The sequence below is a fragment of the Lepidochelys kempii genome, chromosome 1 (assembly GCF_965140265.1).
Source record: "Lepidochelys kempii isolate rLepKem1 chromosome 1, rLepKem1.hap2, whole genome shotgun sequence".
Lineage (NCBI taxonomy): Eukaryota > Metazoa > Chordata > Testudines > Cheloniidae > Lepidochelys > Lepidochelys kempii.
In genome coordinates this window covers 233,609,120-233,629,560 of record NC_133256.1, presented here as the reverse complement: position 1 = coordinate 233,629,560, position 20,441 = coordinate 233,609,120, and the positions used below count along the sequence as shown (strand labels likewise).

The following is a 20,441-nucleotide window of genomic DNA, read 5'->3' as shown; positions in this document are numbered from 1 at the left end:
CGCCCACTTCCTGGATCCCAATAAGGCTACTCTGCTGTGGGGCCTATTTTCGATCCTCTGTCCGTTCACGCCTCCGGGCAAAGTTCTTCTGGGCGGCGTCCACTGACTCCCTTGACGCCTTTGAGGAGCGGTGGGCGCTGTCCGGAGTTCTCTGCTCGGTGTCCCTGTCCGGTTCCCTTCGTTTGACCCTTTGACCGCACTCCTGTCCCTGTTGTTCATTAGTTGTCCCCCGTAATTATTTGGTTTCCCAGGTCCTGTGGATCTCCCCCTTAGGCTGAGGGGGGATCCTTTAGCAGAGGGCGAGCTTCGCCCGCCCACTTCCTGGATCCCAATAAGGGATACTCTGCTGTGGGGCCTATTTTCGATCCTCTGTCCGTTCACGCCTCCGGGCAGAGTTCCTCTGGGTGGCGTCCACTGACTCCCTTGACGCCTTTGAGGAGCCCGCCCACTTCCTGGATCCCAATAAGGCTACTCTGCTGTACCCAACTGGCCTGGGTCTATCACATCTGGGAATATAAAGGTGCCTTTAAAGGGGATATAAATTATGTTTATGTCCCCATCACACTGTAGGAGTGATGTAAAGGGGACTTAGTATAAAGAAAAAACAATGCAGAATCCTTGTGGCACCTTAGAGACTCACAGTTTTATTTGGGCATAAGCTTTCATGGACTAAAACCCACTTCATCTGCATGCCCAAATAAAATTATTAGTCTCTAAGGTGCCACAAGGATTCCTCATTGTTTTTGCTCATACAGACTAACACAGCTACCCCTCTGAAACCTTAGTCTAAAGAAAATCAGGCCAAACAGAACAAGGCCCTCATGTGGTTTTATATACACTTTGAAAAATTATTTTTTGTTTTTAGCAATAACCATGACACACAGCCATGAATTGTGTCTGTTTAAGAAAGATGCTTATGCATTAATAAGTCAACTGAACACAACTGACTGCTTTAATGTGTTTTTCTTTGTGTCATTCCAGCAAACAATGCCCTTTTTAAACAAACTAATTAATGCGAGAGCTGACAAGCCAACAAAAAGACACTTTGAGGCAGTGTTCGTAGGGGTTAGAGATGGAAGAAAATCATTAGGAAATCTAGTCTTTCTGTCTACCAGTGCAAGATTGTTTCCTACAGTGACAAAGGAAGAAGCTGTTGAACTAAGCAAACGCGTGAAGAGAGGAAATAGTATTGAATGAGATAACAAAAGTTGCATAGAGAAGAAAACAAAAGGAAGAACATTAGGGGAAATAGGCTTAGAAAACAAAAGGAAGGAGACAGAACATTAGGAGGTCACTTGGGAAGGAAACTTCTATAAGGTCATTATATCTCTAAGCACTGGACTAATGACAAAAAATAGAAAGTAGAATTGTTTGTCTGTTTTCATCTCTTCAAGGCGGTAGTAACGGGTGAGAGAAAAGCAGCAAAAATACATAAGTGGGGGAGATTCAAGCTGTGTCGCACCTGATGTCATAATGAACGCTGGCACTCGCTGGGTTTAGAACACTAGCTAGTCAGAATGGTAACATTTTAGACCCACACTGCATAGATGTAAATCAATGACTGTACATGGTGTAAGGCAGCTGAAGTGCCTAGGCTGAGGCCTTGTCTATACTGCCATTTTACAGCGCTGCAACTTTCCCGCTCAGGGGTGTAAAAAAACCACCCTTCTGAGCACTGCAAGTTTCAGCGCTGTAAAGTGGCAGCGCAGACAGTGCACCAGCCTGGCTCCCAGCGCTGGGAGCTACTCCCCTTGTGGGGGTGGCTCTCTCCCAGCCCTGGTGCTGCCACTACACTGGTGCCCTGGCAGATCTTCAATGTTGCTAGTGAAGACTTATCCTGTCAGATTGCATAGCTCTTTAGACAGGTTCCCCTTAGGGCTTGCTACAGTGAATAAAAATACTTTACATTTCTAAAGAGTGTTTTCTCTCCTCCAGCTGTCTCAGTAACCCAGCCTGTCAGACACACACTCTTTTTGGGTTTCAGGTGTGCTTTATCCTATACCTCTTTATATATATTACATATAGCAGGAGATAAAGGAGATATCAGGCGTCTTTGCTGATCCTAGCGTCTTATCACACTAGAAAGCCAAATTCAAAATGTTATTCAAGTGTTGTGGCTAAAAAGTTTCATCTCCTATATTTTTGTTCCTCCTTTTTATCTTTCCACCCCAAGTAAATATCCCCTCCTCCAAGACTGTCTAACTTTACTGCTGGCTTTGATGACCCTACTTTGGCAACTTATTCATCTTGGCTGCAGTTGCCCATTGAAACTAGCTCAGTCTGCTTTTAAAGATACAGCATAGATATAACAATACGGAACTGTCTTGACATTAACCCTTGTCTATATAAACATAAAATTAATTGATGTGTCCCATCTGTAGTAAATGTTCTTCTACTTTGTTCAGTGTAGTGTTAGGACTTGTATAACCAAGAAAGTTGTACCGGTATAACTTGAGTGGGCTTTTACATCAATTTAGTTAAACCATTGAAGACCCCTGGATGGACACTTATTGTGATTTAAGAGCAGAATATTTCAGTTTTCACTTAATGGATTTAAGGTAAACCAAAACAAGCCATTCTTAAACCAAAATAAGAGTGACTACGCAGCCTTTTGCACTGTTTTAACTATATTGATTTTAAATTCAGCCATCACTTATGCCAGTGAACTTTCTCATGTAAACAAACTGTTGCACGTGCCAAGCTTTGGAGCTTCTTGTTTCCTTGAGAGATTAATCAGAAAACTAATTACATCATTGTGAAGTTTTTCCTGATCGCCTAAATTTTCCTTTTCTTTATTGAATCCCATCAATCTTGTTTTCCACTCTGTATCCCAAACCAAAGTTTGAAAACCTTCTCTGAGGCAAACATCTCAGAGATCAGAGACAACCATAACTGTAATTCTCCTTGGTGGAAGAGAGGCTAAGCACTGAAAGAGCCTAAGGCTGAATTGTCCTCTTTGAGGTGGTCTCCGCAGATGGGGATTGAGGCACTCCCGTGGGTCTGTTTGGGGACATGCACTATTGCTGCTTGTGCTGTATATCTCCTGTGAATAAATGGAGGACTTCTGTATCTTAAAAGTCTGTCAAGCTGGTACCTACCAGAGCCCAAAAAACTCAAAACATTTCAAGGGCTGCCTGCATGGGGCTTGATTAGTGGTTGGAACCACAATTTGAGTAGCAGCCAACCAATCATTCCTCTTGGTTCAATCTCACCTGAGGAAGAAGGCGTGAAGAGAAGTATTTGTGTAAAATATGGGTGAGATATACCCGTTCTGTTACAGTAAAAGGTGTCCAGTCTTTACTCGCATATAAATGAGCTCGCTCAGCAGATATTTTCTTTTCATTACTTTTTGTACTGGGCAACCACTTGCTTAACATAGTATAGGTTAATTCAGCAGAGTTTTAAACTGAAAGCTTCTGTGTCTGGCTCTGTGATACCATGAATGAGTGTCCAAGGTCTAGAGGCCCCTTGTAGAGGTCATTATGAGCTAATGGTTTTTTCAGTTGATGTTATAAATAGTATTCTATGATTCAGCCCCACAGCAACATGCACAATCTCTCACTCCATCTGACAGACTTTGTGGACCTTTTTTAAACACAAGCTCCATTACAATTTTAAGTGCAACTTTTTCTGTAGATTTTTTTTAATGTTGTGTGGCTGCCAAGTAGTACTAGAATTCCCTGGAAAGCCACAAAAGAGAATCATCTTTCTGCATTGTTATAATTTGGTCTTTAATTACTGTTAGCTTTTTTAAAAACCACAGAGATGTTTTGTCTGACACTCTAGTCACACAGTATCAGAAGGGTAACTTTTTGTCTTAAGCGTTTTCTCCTGGTGCTTAGACAAAGGCAAAATTATAAGTGGCTCAGTAGAGCAAACATCATTTGCAACACCTCAGGCCCATGGGTGCAACTCTATTTACTTAATGACTGTACAGCACCTAGCACAATAGGGCCCTGACCTGGTTGGCCTGTAGGCAATACTACAGTATAAATGTTTAACAATAATAATGAAGTCATTGAGGCCCAGCTCCCCAAAGGTATTTAAGGATCTGAGCCTGAGCCACTAGATTACCTGGCATCACATATAACAGAAGCTGGAATTCCTATCTTGATAAGGGAGATTAGATCTTGAAATATTTGCCTCTGGCTAGTAAGTGTCTGACAAATATGGAAGAGGAGAGTAGCTCACTCTCCATGGACAAGGCCTTCGTAAATTTGCCAGGAAGGGTGCTCTCCCTGGAGCCTCACTGGAGGCGCCATTTTTCATATAGCCTCTGGCTATTAGGTGTCTGATAAATCTGAAGAACCTCCTCTGGTCCTGAAGGGAGGAGGAACATTCATTTATTCTCTCTGCTGGAGCCTGAGGGCTGCTTCAAGGGGGGTGAGTTTGAGCTACTCTACCCCATCTGCAACCTGGTGGCAGCTGTAGGTAATAGAAGTGCTGTAAGAAGATGTTTCCACTGCACCTCCTCCACTGTAGGTTAGGGTTGTCAGGTGTCCCGTTTTCGACTCGAACACCCAGTTGAAAAGAACCCTGCCGGCTCTGGTCAGCACTGCTGACCGGGCTGTTAAAAGTCCAGTTGGCATGGGCCTTGCAGGCGCCTTACCTGGCTCCGTGTGGCTCCCGGGAAGTGGCTGGCATGTCCCTCTGGCTCCTAGGTGTAGGGGCAGCCGTGGGGGCTCTGTGCGCTGCCCCTGCCCTGAGTGCCGGCTCCGCAGCTCCTACTGGTCAGGAACTGCAGCCAATGGGAGCTGCGGGGGCGATGCCTGTGGGCGAGGGGTAGTGTGCAGAACTGTCTGGCTGTGCCTCTGCCTAGGAGCTGGAGAGACATGCTGGCTGCTTCTGGGAGCCCCCTGAAGTAAACATCACCCAGAGCCCTCACCCCCTTCTGCATCCCAACCCCCCTGCCCCAGCCCTGAGCCCCCTACCACATCCAAACTCTCCCCAAAGCCCGCACCCCTGCCCCAGCCCTGAGCCCCCTCCTGCACTCCGAACCACTCGCCCCCAGCCTGGAGCCATCTCATACACCCTTAACCCCTCATATCTGGCCTCACCCTGGAGCCCGCACTCCCAGCTAGATCCTGTACTCTCTCCCACACCCCAGTCCCTCCACACTCCAAAACCCTTGGCCCCATCCCCCAGCCCGGCGCTCCCTCCTGTACTCCAAATCCCTCATCCCCGGCCCCACCCCAGAGCCCGAACCCCCAGCCGAAGCCCTTACCCCCTCCCAACCCTCTACCCCAGTCTGGAGCCCCCTCCTGCACCCTGAACCCCTCATTTCTGGCCCCACCCTGGAGCCCTCACCCTCTTCTGCCCCCCGATCCCTTGCCCCAGCCTGGTGAAAATGAGCAGGTGAGTGAGGGTGGGGGAGAGCGAGCGATTGGGGCTGGGGGTGGAGTGAGTGGGGGATGGGGCTATGGAGAAGGGGCGGGGCAGGGCCTTGGGGAAGGGGATGGGAAGGGGATGGGCAAGGATGTTCAGTTTTGTGTGATTAGAAAGTTGGCAACCCTACTAGCTGCTTCTTTGGGTCCTCCTTCCCAGTGAATAGCTCTGCGTTGCCTGCCTCTGCGACTAATCCTAGCTTTCCCAAGTGGTCGCAGAGTGAAATTGACTTGCTCAATGCTGCCCACCTATTTTTAAATAGCTGAAGTGAAAACCAGCAAAACTCTGATCAGTTTTCACTCTGTTTTCATGGACACTGTGAGTAGCAGTAGAGACACCGGAACGGTCTCTGTTCAGACTCATGTAAGACCTCACTGCCTCAGTTTACACTCAGTTAATGTTTGAAAGGCTATTTTCACAGCCATAAAGACTAGACACTTAGGGACAGATTTTCAAGAGAGCTCTGCTCTTGTTTGGGCACCTAAAATCTGACCACTTGGTTTCATAAGTGCTCAGCACCTAGCAACTCCCAGGATGGTGCTTCGGAAAGCTATGAGTGGTGGCAGGGGTAGGCACTGCAGCTATTCAATAGAGAGGAGGCCCCAGAAAGGAGGCTGGAGAATACGTAGATTAGTGCGTGCACACATACATGTTCCCCACTCAAATATTTCTGCTGCTGTTCCCAGGGGCTACTAGAAGTACAGCTATTTTCAAAAGCTGGCCATTAATGTTTCTTAAATGAAAGCTTGGCTTCTGCATAAGTTGCTTGCAATGCATTCGTATCTCCTTCCTCCCCCTTCCCCAAATTCTCCACTTCTGGTCCTCAGTGATGAGCAAGTAAGTGGAGTTTTCAAGCTGTCGGGTCAGTAGACCAAGAACGGTACAGATTACAGTGTGAGGTCTCTCGACTGAGGCCATAAAGGGACACTGTGAACTTTAAAATCTCACTCTTTCTGGAAATGTTTCACATATTTTTGTGGCAAATAACATCTAGGATTATAGTAATTAACAGAGATTAGAAAAATATTTTTGTTGTGGACTTTCTTAAATTGATTTTTTTTTAAGCTTTCACATTTGACAGCCATTACGGTCACTATTTCCCCTTTTGTCTGTGTGTATCCTTCATACAGGATCAGGTGAGGGAATTTAAAATAGGAAAATGTGATTGTAAAACAAACAAAACTTGGAAGGTGGATAGCGAAGGAGGTATAATACCTGAAACTAGTTTAAACTAATGTTTTAATTTGACTAAATGTCAAGGTGATTGTGTCCTTGCTCCTATTTACTATGCATTTATATTCTTAGTTAGTTAGGAATTTGCCTCAAAATTCTTAGTCAAAATTTCTTCCCTCTACTGTTGTGCTCTATGCCATTTGTCTGTCACTCTCCACTCCATGTGCAGCTTTATTTCTGTGGTTCTCTTGGTATATAATTTGTGAATCATTTTCTCATTCTTTGGCATGAAAGGTTCTATATAAACACAAAATATTGTCCAGTATTTCCTCCATTAGTGTCAAAGGGAATAACTTGCACAGCTCCCTCACACAGATAGGTGACTAGACTAGACATAAAGAAAAGGAATACTTGTGGCACCTTAGAGACTAACCAATCTATTTGAGCATAAGCTTTCGTGAGCTACAGCTCACTTCATCGGATGCATACTGTGGAAAATACAGAAGATGTTTTTATACACACAGACCATGAAAAAATGGGTGTTTATCACTACAAAAGGTTCTCTCTCCCCCCACCCCACTCTCCTGCTGGTAATAGCTTATCTAAAGTGATCACTCTCCTTACACTGTGTATGATAATCAAGGTGGGCCATTTCCAGCATAAATCCAGGGTTTAACAATAACGTCTGAGGAGGGTGGTGGGGTAGGAAAAAACAAGGGGAAATAGGTTATCTTGCATAATGACTTAGCCAATCCCAGTCTCTATTCAAGCCTAAGTTAATTGTATCCAATTTGCAAATGAATTCCAATTCAACAGTCTCTTGCTGGAGTCTGGTTTTGAAGTTTTTTTGTTGTAATATCGCAACTTTCATGTCTGTAATCGCATGACCAGAGAGATTGAAGTGTTCTCCGACTGGTTTATGGATGTTATAATTCTTGACATCTGATTTGTGTCCATTTATTCTTTTACGTAGAGACTGTCCAGTTTGACCAATGTACATGGCATTGCTGGCACATGATGGCATATATCACATTGGTGGATGTGCAGGTGAACGAGCCTCTGATAGGGTGGCTGATGTTATTAGGCCCTGTGATGGTGTCCCCTGAATAGATATGTGGGCACAGTTGGCAACGGGCTTTGTTGCAAGGATAGGTTCCTGGGTTTGTGGTTCTGTTGTGTGGTATGTGGTTGCTGGTGAGTATTTGCTTCAGGTTGGGGGGCTGTCTGTAGGCAAGGACTGGCCTGTCTCCCAAGATTTGTAAGAGCGTAGGGTCATCCTTCAGGATAGGTTGTAGATCCTTGATAATGCGTTGGAGGGGTTTTAGCTGGGGGCTGAAGGTGACGGCTAGTGGCGTTCTGTTATTTTCTTTGTTAGGCCTGTCCTGTAGTAGGTGACTTCTGGGAACTCTTCTGGCTCTATCAATCTGTTTCTTCACTTCTGCAGGTGGGTATTGTAGTTGTAAGAATGCTTGATAGTGATCTTGTAGGTGTTTGTCTATGTCTGAGGGGTTGGAGCAAATGCGGTTGTATCGCAGAGCTTGGCTGCAGACAATGGATCGTGTGGTGTGGTCAGGGTGAAAGCTGGAGGCATGTAGGTAGGAATAACGGACAGTAGGTTTCCGGTATAGGGTGGTGTTTATGTGACCATTGTTTATTAGCACTGTAGTGTCCAGGAAGCGGATCTCTTGTGTGGACTGGGTCCCGATGATGATGAAGATGTCATCAATATAGCACAAGTAGAGTAGGGGCGTTCGGGACGAGAGCTGAAGAAGCCTTGTTCTAAGTCAGCCATAAAAATGTTGGCATACTGTGGGGCCATGCGGGTACCCATAGCAGTGCCGCTGATTTGAAGGTATACATTGTCCCCAAATGTAAAATAGTTATGGGTAAGGACAAAGTCACAAAGTTCAGCCACCAGGTTAGCCGTGACATTATCGGGGATAGTGTTCTTGACGGCTTGTAGTCCCATCTTTGTGTGGAATGTTGGTGTAGAGGGCTTCTACATCCATAATGGCCAGGATGGTGTTATCAGGAAGATCACCGATGGATTGTAGTTTCCTCAGGAAGTCAGTGGTGTCTCGAAGGTAGCTGGGAGTGCTGGTAGCATAGGGCCTGAGGAGGGAGTCTACATAGCCAGACAATCCTGCTGTCAGGGTGCCAATGCCTGAGATGATGGGGCGCCCAGGATTTCCAGGTTTATGAATCTTGGGTAGTAGATAGAATATCCCAGGTCGGGGTTCCAGGGGTGTGTCTGTGCGGATTTGATCTTGTGCTTTTTCAGGGAATTTCTTGAGCAAATGCTGTAGTTTCTTTTGGTAACTCTCAGTGGGATCAGAGGGTAATGGCTTGTAGCAAGTGGTTTTGGAGAGCTGCCGAGCAGCCTCTTGTTCATATTCCGACCTATTCATGATGAGAACAGCACCTCCTTTGTCAGCCTTTTTGATTATGATGTCAGAGTTGTTTCTGAGGCTGTGGATGGCATTGTGTTCTGCACGGCTGAGGTTGTGGGCAAGGGATGCTGCTTTTCCACAATTTCAGCCCGTGCACGTCAGCGGAAGCACTCTATGTAGAAGTCCAGTCTGCTGTCTCGACCTTCAGGAGGAGTCCACCTAGAATCCTTCTTTTTGTAGTGTTGGTAGGGAGGTCTCTGTGGATTAGTATGTTGTTCAGAGGTGTGTTGGAAATATTCCTTGAGTCGGAGACGTCGAAAATAGGATTCTAGGTCACCACAGAACTGTATCATGTTCGTGGGGGTGGAGGGGCAGAAGGAGAGGCCCCGAGGTAAGACAGCTGCTTCTGCTGGGCTAAGAGTATAGTTGGATAGGTTAACAATATTGCTGGGTGGGTTCAGGGAACCATTGCTGTGGCCCCTTGTGGCATGTAGTAGTTTAGAAAGTTTAGTGTCCTTTTTCTTTTGTAGAGAAGCAAAGTGTGTGTTGTAAATGACTTGTCTAGTTTTAGTAAAGTCCAGCAATGAGGAAGTTTGTGTGGAGTTTGACAGTGAACCATTGATGACAACTCTTTGAGTATGATCTTTCAATTATTTTTGCACCTACTTACGGTAATTTCCTCTAGACCACATTTCCCTAGTTTGCTTATGAGCATGTCATGTGGAACTGTTTAAAAAGCCTTACTGAAATCAAGATATAGCGCATCTACTGCTCCCACCATTCACTAAGCCAGTACTCCTGTTAAAGAAGGAAATAAGTTGGTTTGGCATGATTTGTTCTTGACAAATCCATGTTGGCTATTCCTTATAACCCTGTCATTGACTAGGTGCTTACAAATTGATTGTTTAATAATTTGTTCCAGTATCTTTCCAAGAATTGAAGTTAGGTTGACTGGTCTATAATTCCTTGGGTCCTCTTCATTCACTTTCTTAGAGACAGGTACTGTATTTGCCCTGTCCTCCAGGAGTTCTCGAAAATAATCGCTAATGGTTCCAAAATTGCTATAGCTAATTCCTTAAGTACCTTAGGATGGATTTCATCAGGCCCTGCTGACTTGAGTACGTCTAACTTACCTAAATATTCTTTAATCTGTTCTTTCACTATTTTAGTTTCCATTCCTTCCGGCTTGTTGTTAATATTAATCAAGCCGCTGGTCACAATTAACCTTTTTAGTGAAGACTGAAGCAAGATAGGCATTAAACACCTCAGCCTTCTTGACGTAATCAATTAGCTCTCCTTCCCCACTAAGTAAATCTTCACTTTTCTTCTTTCTGATTTTTGCCCCAATGTGATTGTGCTGTTCTGTTGTACTCCTGCTTAGCAATTTGTCCATGGTTTTCAAATTTTTTTGTAAATTTCCTTTTTGATTTAAGGTCTATGAAAAGCTCCTGGTAGAGGCATATACTCTTACTATCTTTTCTTCATATTAGAATAGTTTGCTATTTGCCTCTAATATTGTCCCTTTGAGAAGTTGCCAGCGCTCCTAAACTACTTTTTCCCCTTATATTTTCTTCTCAGGAAACTTTACCCATCAGTTCTCTGAGTTTGTTAAAGTATGCTTTCTTGAAGTTCATTGTCCTTATCTTGCTGCTCTCGCTCCTTCCTTTCCTTAGAATAATATCTATCATTTCATGACAGGTTTCAGAGTGGTAGCCATATTAGTCTGTATCAGCAAAAACAACCAGGACTCCTCCTGTTTTTTGTTTTGTTTTTGTTTTGTTTTTATCATTTCATGATCACTTTCACCCAAGTTGCCTTCAACTTTCAGACTCGCAACCAATTCCACCCTATTAGTTAGAATCAAGACTCACATGTCTGTCCGCCTGGTTACTCCCTCCATCTTCTGAAACAGAAAGTTGTCCCTAATATATTCCAAGAATTTATTGAACGTTTTGTGTTTTGCGGTGTCTGGGTAGTTAAATTTCCCCATTGATACCAGGTCTTGTGTTTTGGATATTTCTGTTGTCTGTTGTAGAAATGCTTCCTCCACCATCGCCTCTTGATTTGATGGTCTGATCTGCTCAGGGGCAGATGTCATACTTGGCACTATCATTAGTGCCTATGTGGATGAGCAGCATGAGGTAGTGGTCAGAGGGGTGATGAGCCACAGTAACCTTTCTGTGATGTCTTGGATGTAGACTGCAGGCAGGCAGTACACCTCCCAGGATTTCAGGTCAGCAGATGGATGCCTCCGTGCCCCCTCAGAATGGAGTCCCCAACCACCAGAACCCTATGGCTCCTCCTGTTGGATGCAGTGGCCATGAGCCTCCCAGACATGGGGGCAGGTGGCTCCTCCTCAATCATTGGGGTCTGCTCCTCTCCTCCTGTTGCCAGTACAGCATAGTGGTTCTTGACTGCAATGAACAGGGGACCTGGGGTGGGGTGGAGGGTGAAGCACTGTCTGTTGCACAAGGTGGCAATGCAGCCAGTCTCCTTCTTGCACAGCAGTCGGTTCTCCTTTCTTCTCTGGTGCTTCTGTAGTCAGCCTGTATCGTCTGTCCCGGATGACTCCATGTACATCCTGTCGATGAAGTCCTCATGGTCCTGGATGCTATGCAGATGAGCCACATCCTCCTGCAGCTCTCTTACCTGCTTCCTGAGGGATGCCAGCAACAGACACCTCTCACATGAGGTGGTTCTCCCTGCCTCACTTTCTTCTTCAGGGACATGCAGGCTGCATTCCCAGGAAGTCAAGACCTGGACCTCAGGAGAAGCCTCCAGGGTCAGATTGTCAGTCTGGCCAGGGCCAGCGCAGGTGCAGGCAGAGGAAGCGCAGGTGCAGGCAGAGGAAAAACACCAACTGGTGTTGGTGATGTGCCATTTTTCTCCCATTGTGGGTTCTTCCTTGGAACGTATCTGCAATCCTCCTCTTACTGACCTTAAATGAGTGTGTGACCCATGTAATTCCATGGCAGAGCTGTGGCGTGACAGAGGGGAAGGAAGCAGAGGAGAGAACTGAGGTTAAGGATGAGGACAAGCAAGAGGATGAGCATAAGGGGCAAAGTATGGTATATGGTTACTGGGGCAGATGGAGGTGCAAGCTTCCTGAACCCCGTGGGGATGGTTTTGTTGCAGACTGTCATCCACTAAGGGTTGACTGGAGACCACCACATTCCTATTCGTTTGTGATCTATTCTAACCCATAAACAAACCACAGGCCTGCAAAAGTGAAAGAACACTGTATTAGTCTCTCCAGTACTAAACTCTCCTTCAACTTCTGTGCTTCAGAGACACACAGTGTGCTGTTCTTCGAGTTCAGTACTCTTTGGTTGAAGGAGTTGAAGCTACATATTAAGCTACATTGAAATGATTAACATAGTCCTTCACCTGGTCCCCTCTCCTGTGTCTGTATAAGTTATAAAGGCTAGACCATACCTTATCCTGCTACTACTGATGGCAGTGGCAAAATTCCCATAGCTACAAGGGAGCAGGATCGGGCCCTACACATGCAGTTCTGAATTACACACCACTCAGAACCAGACTTATGATGGAAATTAATGTCCTGTCACAACTCAGGCTCTTGTGTCACAGAGCATGGTCTACAGGTTATAAACAGCTCTGCCAAATCTCCCAAATCTGGGGTAGGGGAGACTCTCTCACAAGTGGGGATTAATTTTAAGGCTCTTTCAATCTGATGATGAAGGGTTTTGCTGGCACCTGGTTTCTACCAGGGACTTAAATTTTCCTACATCATCCCCTCCCTCCTTAATGTCTTATTTATGCAAATTGCCATAACTCCTGACACAACAGTACCTGTCTCTTGGTTTAATAACTGGGATGAGTAGTTACAGGTACATCATTGTTGTCTTCTGAGCAGAGCGTTATGTGGGAGTATGTGGATATTTTAATGAGAGAACATTGTGGGGCTAGTTTGTATTTTACCAGCATACACGAGTGACCCCCTTGCCCTCCAGGCACTGAGCTGGCCTCTCCGACAACACAGTGTTGCAGTTTAAATCTTACGTCAGGTAGTTACTTGCAGCGCATTGGCATGATTAGGGGCTTGGTCTTCAGCCGTGGTGTAGCTCTACTGCTGCTCCTGATCCTCAGCTGGGTAGCAGAGAGTGCCTCAGTGGTGCACTGTACACGCTCACCCGGCAGCATGGCAAGCGCACTGACAGCTGAGCAGGGAGCAGCCGATGCCTTCTCTTGCCAGGTATTTCCCACTTTGCATGGCTTTCTTCGTTTATTTTTGGGCGCAAGAGAGAAACAGGGAGAACGCGTCTGATCCGAGAGAGAGAGAGACGTTAACTTCCCCTCCTCCCGGCCCTTAAAGGTTCCAGCATTGGTATCCCCCTCCCCCAGATGATCCTAGCACAAAACCCCTTTTCACCTAATTGTTCTGTCATTTAACCCCCTCCTCCCCATACCACGTTCATTCTAGCACTCAAGCCTCTTAATGCCCGTTCCCTCCTGTTCATCTTCCTGTGCATTTACTGATATTCCCTCAACCGTCCTCCTGTATATTCAGCACCAGAGCCTTCCGAGTGCCCATCCCCCAAATATTCCACCCTTGTGATCCCTGCCCACAAACCCTTCCTGCATCCTTTAATCTTTCCAGCACTGTCTTGGAAAGTCCTGATTAGCTCAAATGAGCAAAGCCAGAAAGGCATGTCAGATTCCCCCCCTCCTCTTTACCTCGGTGCCGCTGTTTGTAATGTGTGTTTCATGTCTGCGACCAGAATGCTGTAGAACTGGCAGGGAGAGGATGCTAAGAAAGCAACATGGAAGCTGCTTTGAGGACATGGGATGCTTCTGCTCGATTATTTGCTTTCACAGGTCATGCACCTGTCGGCTTACTCTTCCAATTTGCACCCTCGCTCCCCTTTCCTTCAATAGCTGGCTAATATCCCACTCATTTGTGGAGTCCTTAAAAGACACACAATGGCTATAAGAGAAATAGCGTATACATTCATGACTAATTTTGTTTTTGTGGATGTACGTTCGTTACCGCTTATCTCATTCAATTAAGGAAGTATGGTTTGGAGAAGATGTTTCCTCCCTCTCTACTGTCCCCTCCCCTGCCAAGTCATTTTCACTGAATAAAGGCACAGAGGAAACCAGAAGGCTGAGGTGTCTGCCTCTAAAGGGGATTCAGTGACCTGATATAATTGTGTAAAATCCCAGAGTATTTATTCAGCTTTAAGTGAAACAATTGCACTTTTGTTCTCAGACTGTGACCCTGAGACATATAAGGCTAATGTGGGATTTAACCAGTCTTGCTAAAGCCCAGAAATGCAGTTGTGTTAAATAACTCAATTGAAACAAAAACAAAAAACAAACCAAAACAGGAGGATGGTGGAAAATACAGTGACTAATATTCTTATTCTGATCAAGTGATGATGAAGGCTGATTGATACTTTTTGATTTCTATCATGCAAAATATTAATTGCCTAGGTATCTGCCTCTTTGCAACATGCATTTGATTTGGTATCTCCTGCTTTTTATTTCTTGCAGGGCTGTCAGAATGAGTGCCCAGCTGGAGGATGTACAGGGGGAGCCACAAAGCAAGCAACTGAATCTTTCAAGGTAAGTTGTTTGCAAAAAGGTTGGTGCCTGAAACATTTCAGACACAGTGAGAGAAAGTGCTCTGGAGCTATTTATGATCATTGTGCATAATGCTGGATTTATGGACATGTTTGATCATCATAATGCTGGACATAAGTGTTTTATGCTGATATCATTTGGAGATAATGCATTTAACCCCTGTAGAAATTAGAGCATTAAAAAAAAACCACCCTACATTTGTTTCTTACTGCAGTGAGGAAAGAATAAGCAACTGCTATATTATGTGATCAGCTGCTTGGGATATGAGAAAGGAAGAAGTTGGATGCCTGTTAAATATCATGTTCACAAAACTGAGGATTTGGCCAAGTGGATTTAACTGGACCATTAATGTTGATTTTCAATAAGCTAATGTCATGCCAATTTTCAAAAAGGGTAAACGGGGATGACCCAGGTAATTATAGGTCTGTCAGCCTGACCTTGATCTCATGCAAGATAAAGGAGTGGCTGATACATCACTCAATTAATAAAGAACTAAAAGAGGGCAATGTAATTAATACAAATCAACATGGGGCTATGGAAAAATAGATCCTAACTTTGATGGGGTTTTTTATGAGATTATAAATTTGATTGATAAAGGTAATAGTGTTGACATAATATACTTAGGTTTCAGAGTAGCAGCCGTGTTAGTCTGTATTCGCAAAAAGAAAAGGAGTACTTGTGGCACCTTAGAGACTAACCAATTTATTTGAGCATAAGCTTTCGTGAGCTACAGCTACATGCATCCTATGAAGTGAGCTGTAGCTCACGAAAGCTTATGCTCAAATAAATTGCTTAGTCTCTAAGGTGCCACAAGTCCTCCTTTTCTTTTTGATAATATACTTAGACTTCTGTCAGGCGTTTGACTTGGTACCACACAACACTTTTATAACAAAATTAGAACAATGTAAAGTTAACATGGCACACATTAATAGGGTGAAAAACTGGCTAACTAGGTCTTAAAATAAAACTGTAACCGGGAATTTTCATTGAGTGGGTCTGTATCCAGTGGGGTCCCACACGGTTCTTCGCCGTACACTATTTAACATGTTTATCAGTAACCTGGAAAAAAACATAAAATCACCACTAATAAAGTTTGCAGTTGGTAAATAATGAAGAGGTCAGGTCGCTGATTCAGAGCAATCTAGGTTGCTCACTAAACTGGATGCAAACAAACAATATGAGTTTTAATACAGGTAAGTGTAAATTTATACATCTGGGAACAAAGAATGTAGGCCATACTTACAGGATGGGGAACTTTGTCCTGGGAAGTAGTGACTTTGAAAAGTATTTGGGGGTCAGAATGGATAATCAGCTGAACATGAACTCCGAGTGTGACACTGTGGCCAAAAGAGCTAATGTGATTCAGGCATGCATAAACAGGAGGATCTTGAGCAGGAGTAGAGAGGTTATTTTTCCGCTATATTTGACACTGGTGCAACCACTGCTGGAATACTGTATCCAGTTCTGATGCTCACAATTCAAGAAGGATGTTGACAAACTGGAGAGGGTTCATAGAAGAGCAACAAGAATGATTAAAGGATTAGAAAATATGCTTTATAGTGATAGACTTAAAGAGCTCAATCTATTTAGCTTAACAAAGAGAAGTGTAAGGGGTGACTTGATTGCAGTCTGTAGGTGTCTATATGAGAAATAAATATTTGATAATGAGCTCTTCAGTCTAGCACAATGGTTTTCAAACTTTTTTTTTCCTGGTGATCCAGTTGAAGAAAATTGTTGATGCCCATGACATAACGGAGCTGGGGATGAAGGGTTTGGGGTTGGGAGGGGCAGAGGGTTGGGGTGCAGGGGTGAGGGCTGCGGCCAGGAATGAGGGGTTCAGGGGGTGAGAAGGGGCTCTGGGCTGGGGCAGAGGGTTGGGGTATGGGAGGGGGTCAGGGCTCTGGGGCGGGGCCAGGGATGAGAGGTTTGAGGGCGGGTGCAGGGCTGGGGCAGGAGATTGGGGCACAGGCTTACCTCGGGCGGCTCCTGGTCAGCAGTGATACTAAGGCAGGCTTCCTGTCTCTCCTGGCACTGTGGACCGCACTGCACTCCGGAAGTGGCCAGCAGCAGGTCTGGTTCCTAGGTGGAGGTGCGCAAGCGCTTCTGTGCGGCTCTCACCCGCAGGCATGGCACCATCCCCCCCCACCCACCAGCTCCCTTTGGCCAGGAACTAGTCAGTGGGAGTGCAGAGCCGGTGCTCAGGTTGGGGGCAGCGCACGGAGCCCTGTGGCCCCTCCTAGGAGCCGGACCTGCTGCTGGCTGCTTCCACGGTGCAGCACGGTGTCGGAACAGGTAGCGACGTTTAACGGCCAGTCGGCAGTGCTGACCAGAGTCACTGCAACCCTGTGCCTTACATTCGGCGACCCAGTACTGGGTCATGACCTGCAGTTTGAAAACCACTGGTCTAACAGAGAATGGTATAACACATTTGAATGGCTGGAAGTTGAAGCTAGGCAAATTCAGACGAGAAATTAGGTGTAAATTTTAACAGTGAGTGTAATTAACCATTACCAATGGTCATGGTAGAGTCTTCACTGATGATTTTTAACTCGAGAGAGTGCTTTTCTAAAGGATAATTCTAGGAATTATTTTGTGGAAGTTCTATGGCCTGTATTATACAGGACTTCAGACTAGCTGATCACAATGGTCCTTTCTGGCCTTGAAATCTGTGAAATCAATCTGATTATTTGAACCAATTTTCAGTTGCCCGCTTGCAGCTAAGGTCCAGCATAAGTATGGGAGATGGACAATTATTCTCAGCTGCACTCCAACTAGTGAAGCTTCTGATGAAGGCAAGACAGAGTTCTATATTTAACTCTCTTTTCTTCTTTCACCTATCTTGAATCACGACATCGTCACTCTCCTTGATGACTTTAAAGCTATTGTTGAGAGTTCTAGTGGAGTATGGAAATTGTTACTGTACCAGTTACTCCAGCCATCGCACTTGAGAAAGCTTCTGCCAGGAATGATTTTGCCTCCTTTTATAAACACTTGTGTGACCTCACTGACAAGAAAGACTGTACCAAGTGAAAAAAGAAAAGGAGTACTTGTGGCACCTTAGAGACGAACAAATTTATTTGAGCATAAGCTTTCGTGAGCTACAGCATCCAATGCATCCGATGAAGTAAGCTGTAGCTCACGAAAGCTTGGGCTCAAATAAATTTGTTCGTCTCTAAGGTGCCACAAGTACTCCTTTTCTTTTTGCGAATACAGACTAACACAGCTGCTACTCTGAAACCTGTACCAAATGAATGACCTACTCCATTTCAGGTCAGCTAATTGATACAGAAGCAGAGTAAATGGCATGCTGGAGTGAACATTTCAGCCAGCTCTGAATTGCACCCCCAATTTCTTTGAACCCTGACATTAAGGCCACTGCTGAGTTGACTCATTCTGCACAAAATGATCCTGGCAAATTCACTGCTGATGACATCCACAGAGATGTAAAGAAAGCTAAGGGAAATAAGGCACCTGGAATCTGTGGAATTCCTGCAAAACTCTTAAAAAGTGCTGGACCAACTATGTTTTCGTGAATGCGATGCTGTTCAGCATCATGTGGGGAGTCAGTCCTGTCCCACTGGCAAAGAAGCATTGTTTTATTACTTCGGAAATGTAAAGGCAGCAAACGCGTCTCCTGTAACTATTGTGGCATTACTCTTCTGTTCATATGTAGTGGGGCAGCTGCCCCACTCCCGCAGAAGGTGGGTTAAAAGCAGCCCTGGAGAGGGCTGTGGCTGGGAAATGGAGTGAGAACAGCTGGGGGAAGCTGTGGGAAAGCAGCCACAGCTGTGGCCGGCTCAATTAGGGCCCAGCTGTCCCTTATAAGAGGGCCAGGGCCAGCTTTAGGCACCAGCAAAGCAAGCAGGTGCTTGGGGTGGCACATTTGTAGGGGCGGCATTCAGGCTATCCTTTTCCCCCCCCCCCCCACTTCGGGGCGGGCCCTACAGGCGCTCACCCAGATAGACCCTGTCCTGGCCCCCAAGCTGCTGCCGAAGTCCAGATGGAAGAGCTGCAGCGGGTAGCCAAGCTGGCCCTGGGACTGGGGTCCAGCAGCAGCAGTGCCCTGGGGCCTCTCTGGTTCGCACCACCGGTGGGCTCCGACACATGGAGCACGGGACACTCGGGCTGGGGGCCGCCCGTGGGGTGCTCAGAGGAGCCGCCTGCAAGTGTCGCAGGGCTCCCTGCTCCCCGAGCCGCCCAGGGGCTGTGGCGGGCAGCCAGGAGCAGCAGCAGGGCCATAGAGGGGAACGGTGACCAGAGCGCTGCTGTGCGGGGCCCACGTCCCACTCTCTGGGGCTCCGCTCCCCACTGGCCGCTCCCTCTGTGACTGCCCTGTCCCAGCTCCTCAGCGCCCTGCTGGCGCGGTCCCCCTGGGTCTGCCCTCCTGATTCCCCCCCTGACCCCGGCTGGTGGAACCCTGGGCTGAGGCGCAACCCGGGAGCCCCACTGCTTATCCCAACCCTGCTAGTGCCGGACCAGCTGTAGGCGAAGGGGGAGCGGGTGGAGTCAGGGCCCCCCTGGGTGCTAGGAAGGAATCGGGTGGATGCAGCCTCCGCCCCTGCTAGTGTCATAAGCGGGATGCTGATGACCTGCCCTGGGAGCGAGTTACCAGTGACCCAGGGCTGGGGCGGCAGGTGGTGCGGGGTCGGGGGGGAAGAGCCCAGGGCTGGGGCAATAGGGGAGAAGGGGGGAGCCCAAAATTTTTTTGCTTGGGGCAGCAAAAAACCTAGAGCCGGCCCTGAAGAGGGCTGTGGGCCAGAAGCTGAGGGAGTCCCACTCTAGCCCTGGAGTGGGAAGGGCTAGCTGCCTGGGAACAGGGTGCCTGAGCAGAGCAGCGCTGGGGAAGGGCAAAGGGAGCTGGGGAGCTCCAGCCTGGTAACCCCCCAGGCTGCAGGCCTTGGTGAAGGCCTATAGAGGCACTGGGGCTGCAGAAGGGCAGCCTGAGGAATAGGCAGAGGCAGCTAGTCCTAACCCCTTGCCATTGATGAGTGGCCATTACACTGCAGTCTGCCCCAGTGAACGGGGGCTAGCTGATGACTGGCAGTAGCCACTGAGACAAGGTGGGTTTAGAGCGAGGGGGTACTGCTGGGGCAGAACCCTGAGATAAAGAGGCACCGGGGTCCGGGAGGGACACGGGGAACAGTGGCAGATGAGATACTGGCCTGCAGAGGGCGCTCCAGTGCTGGTGAAGAGCTAATTCCCTGGACGACCAGCAGGAAGCACCGCACTGGTGAGTCGTCGCCCCGCGACACCATACCAGGGAAAGTTTTTTGCTTCTGTCTTGTTGGCCCAAGCCACTGATATCTTAAGGAGCAAGAGAAGACCACAACAAGCCGGCTATTCCGCTGTGGAGTAAATCGTCACAGTCTATAGCTTATCAAGAAGGCAAGAGAATTCAAATTGTATTCATGGATATCAAGCCTGCATTTGACTCCATTAACAGGGAATCTCTTTAGCTAAAACTCATAGCCATTCCTGACAAGCTTTGCAGAATTTTCTGTCTCTAAGGTAAGATGACTCCTCAAGCTGCTTTCTTGTAAATGGGAAAGGATTGTTTTCTTCCAAATTAGGTTGGACTTTCAACAAGGATGTGTTGCTGCCCCAGAATGCTTCCATGCTTTCATAGACTATGTTCTTGAATGGACACTAAATAAATGCATTTTAGGTATACCACACGATGATAAAAACCTCATTGACATCAATTTTGCTGATGACATATTGTTAGTTGTTGAATCTAAACCCTGGGAAGCTCAGTGGGAAAAGTCAGCCTGAAAATTAATTTCAGTAAAACCAAATTTTTACCATTAGGCCATTTTAAATAAGCTGCAGGCTCTTGCATCTTAGTGGGTGATCAACCAGTTGAGATTATCTGTGATTTTACCTACC

At 46.4% G+C, this 20,441-nt stretch overlaps 1 protein-coding gene across 3 annotated transcripts in view; it reads left to right on the top strand.

Annotated features, from left to right (window-relative positions):
• Window positions 1-20,441, top strand: part of BCAT1 (branched chain amino acid transaminase 1) — a 108,572-nt gene that overhangs the window by 21,145 nt on the left and 66,986 nt on the right. For 2 of the 3 annotated variants that reach the window (XM_073318399.1, XM_073318383.1), the window contains exons 1-2: window positions 13,025-13,164; window positions 14,466-14,537. In XM_073318399.1, the coding sequence (XP_073174500.1) occupies window positions 13,111-13,164; window positions 14,466-14,537 (126 nt within the window). In that variant the 5' untranslated portion in view covers window positions 13,025-13,110. Of the gene's footprint in view, window positions 1-13,024; window positions 13,165-14,465; window positions 14,538-20,441 lie in introns of those variants that run through there. The other variant, XM_073318390.1, reaches the window with a different exon arrangement.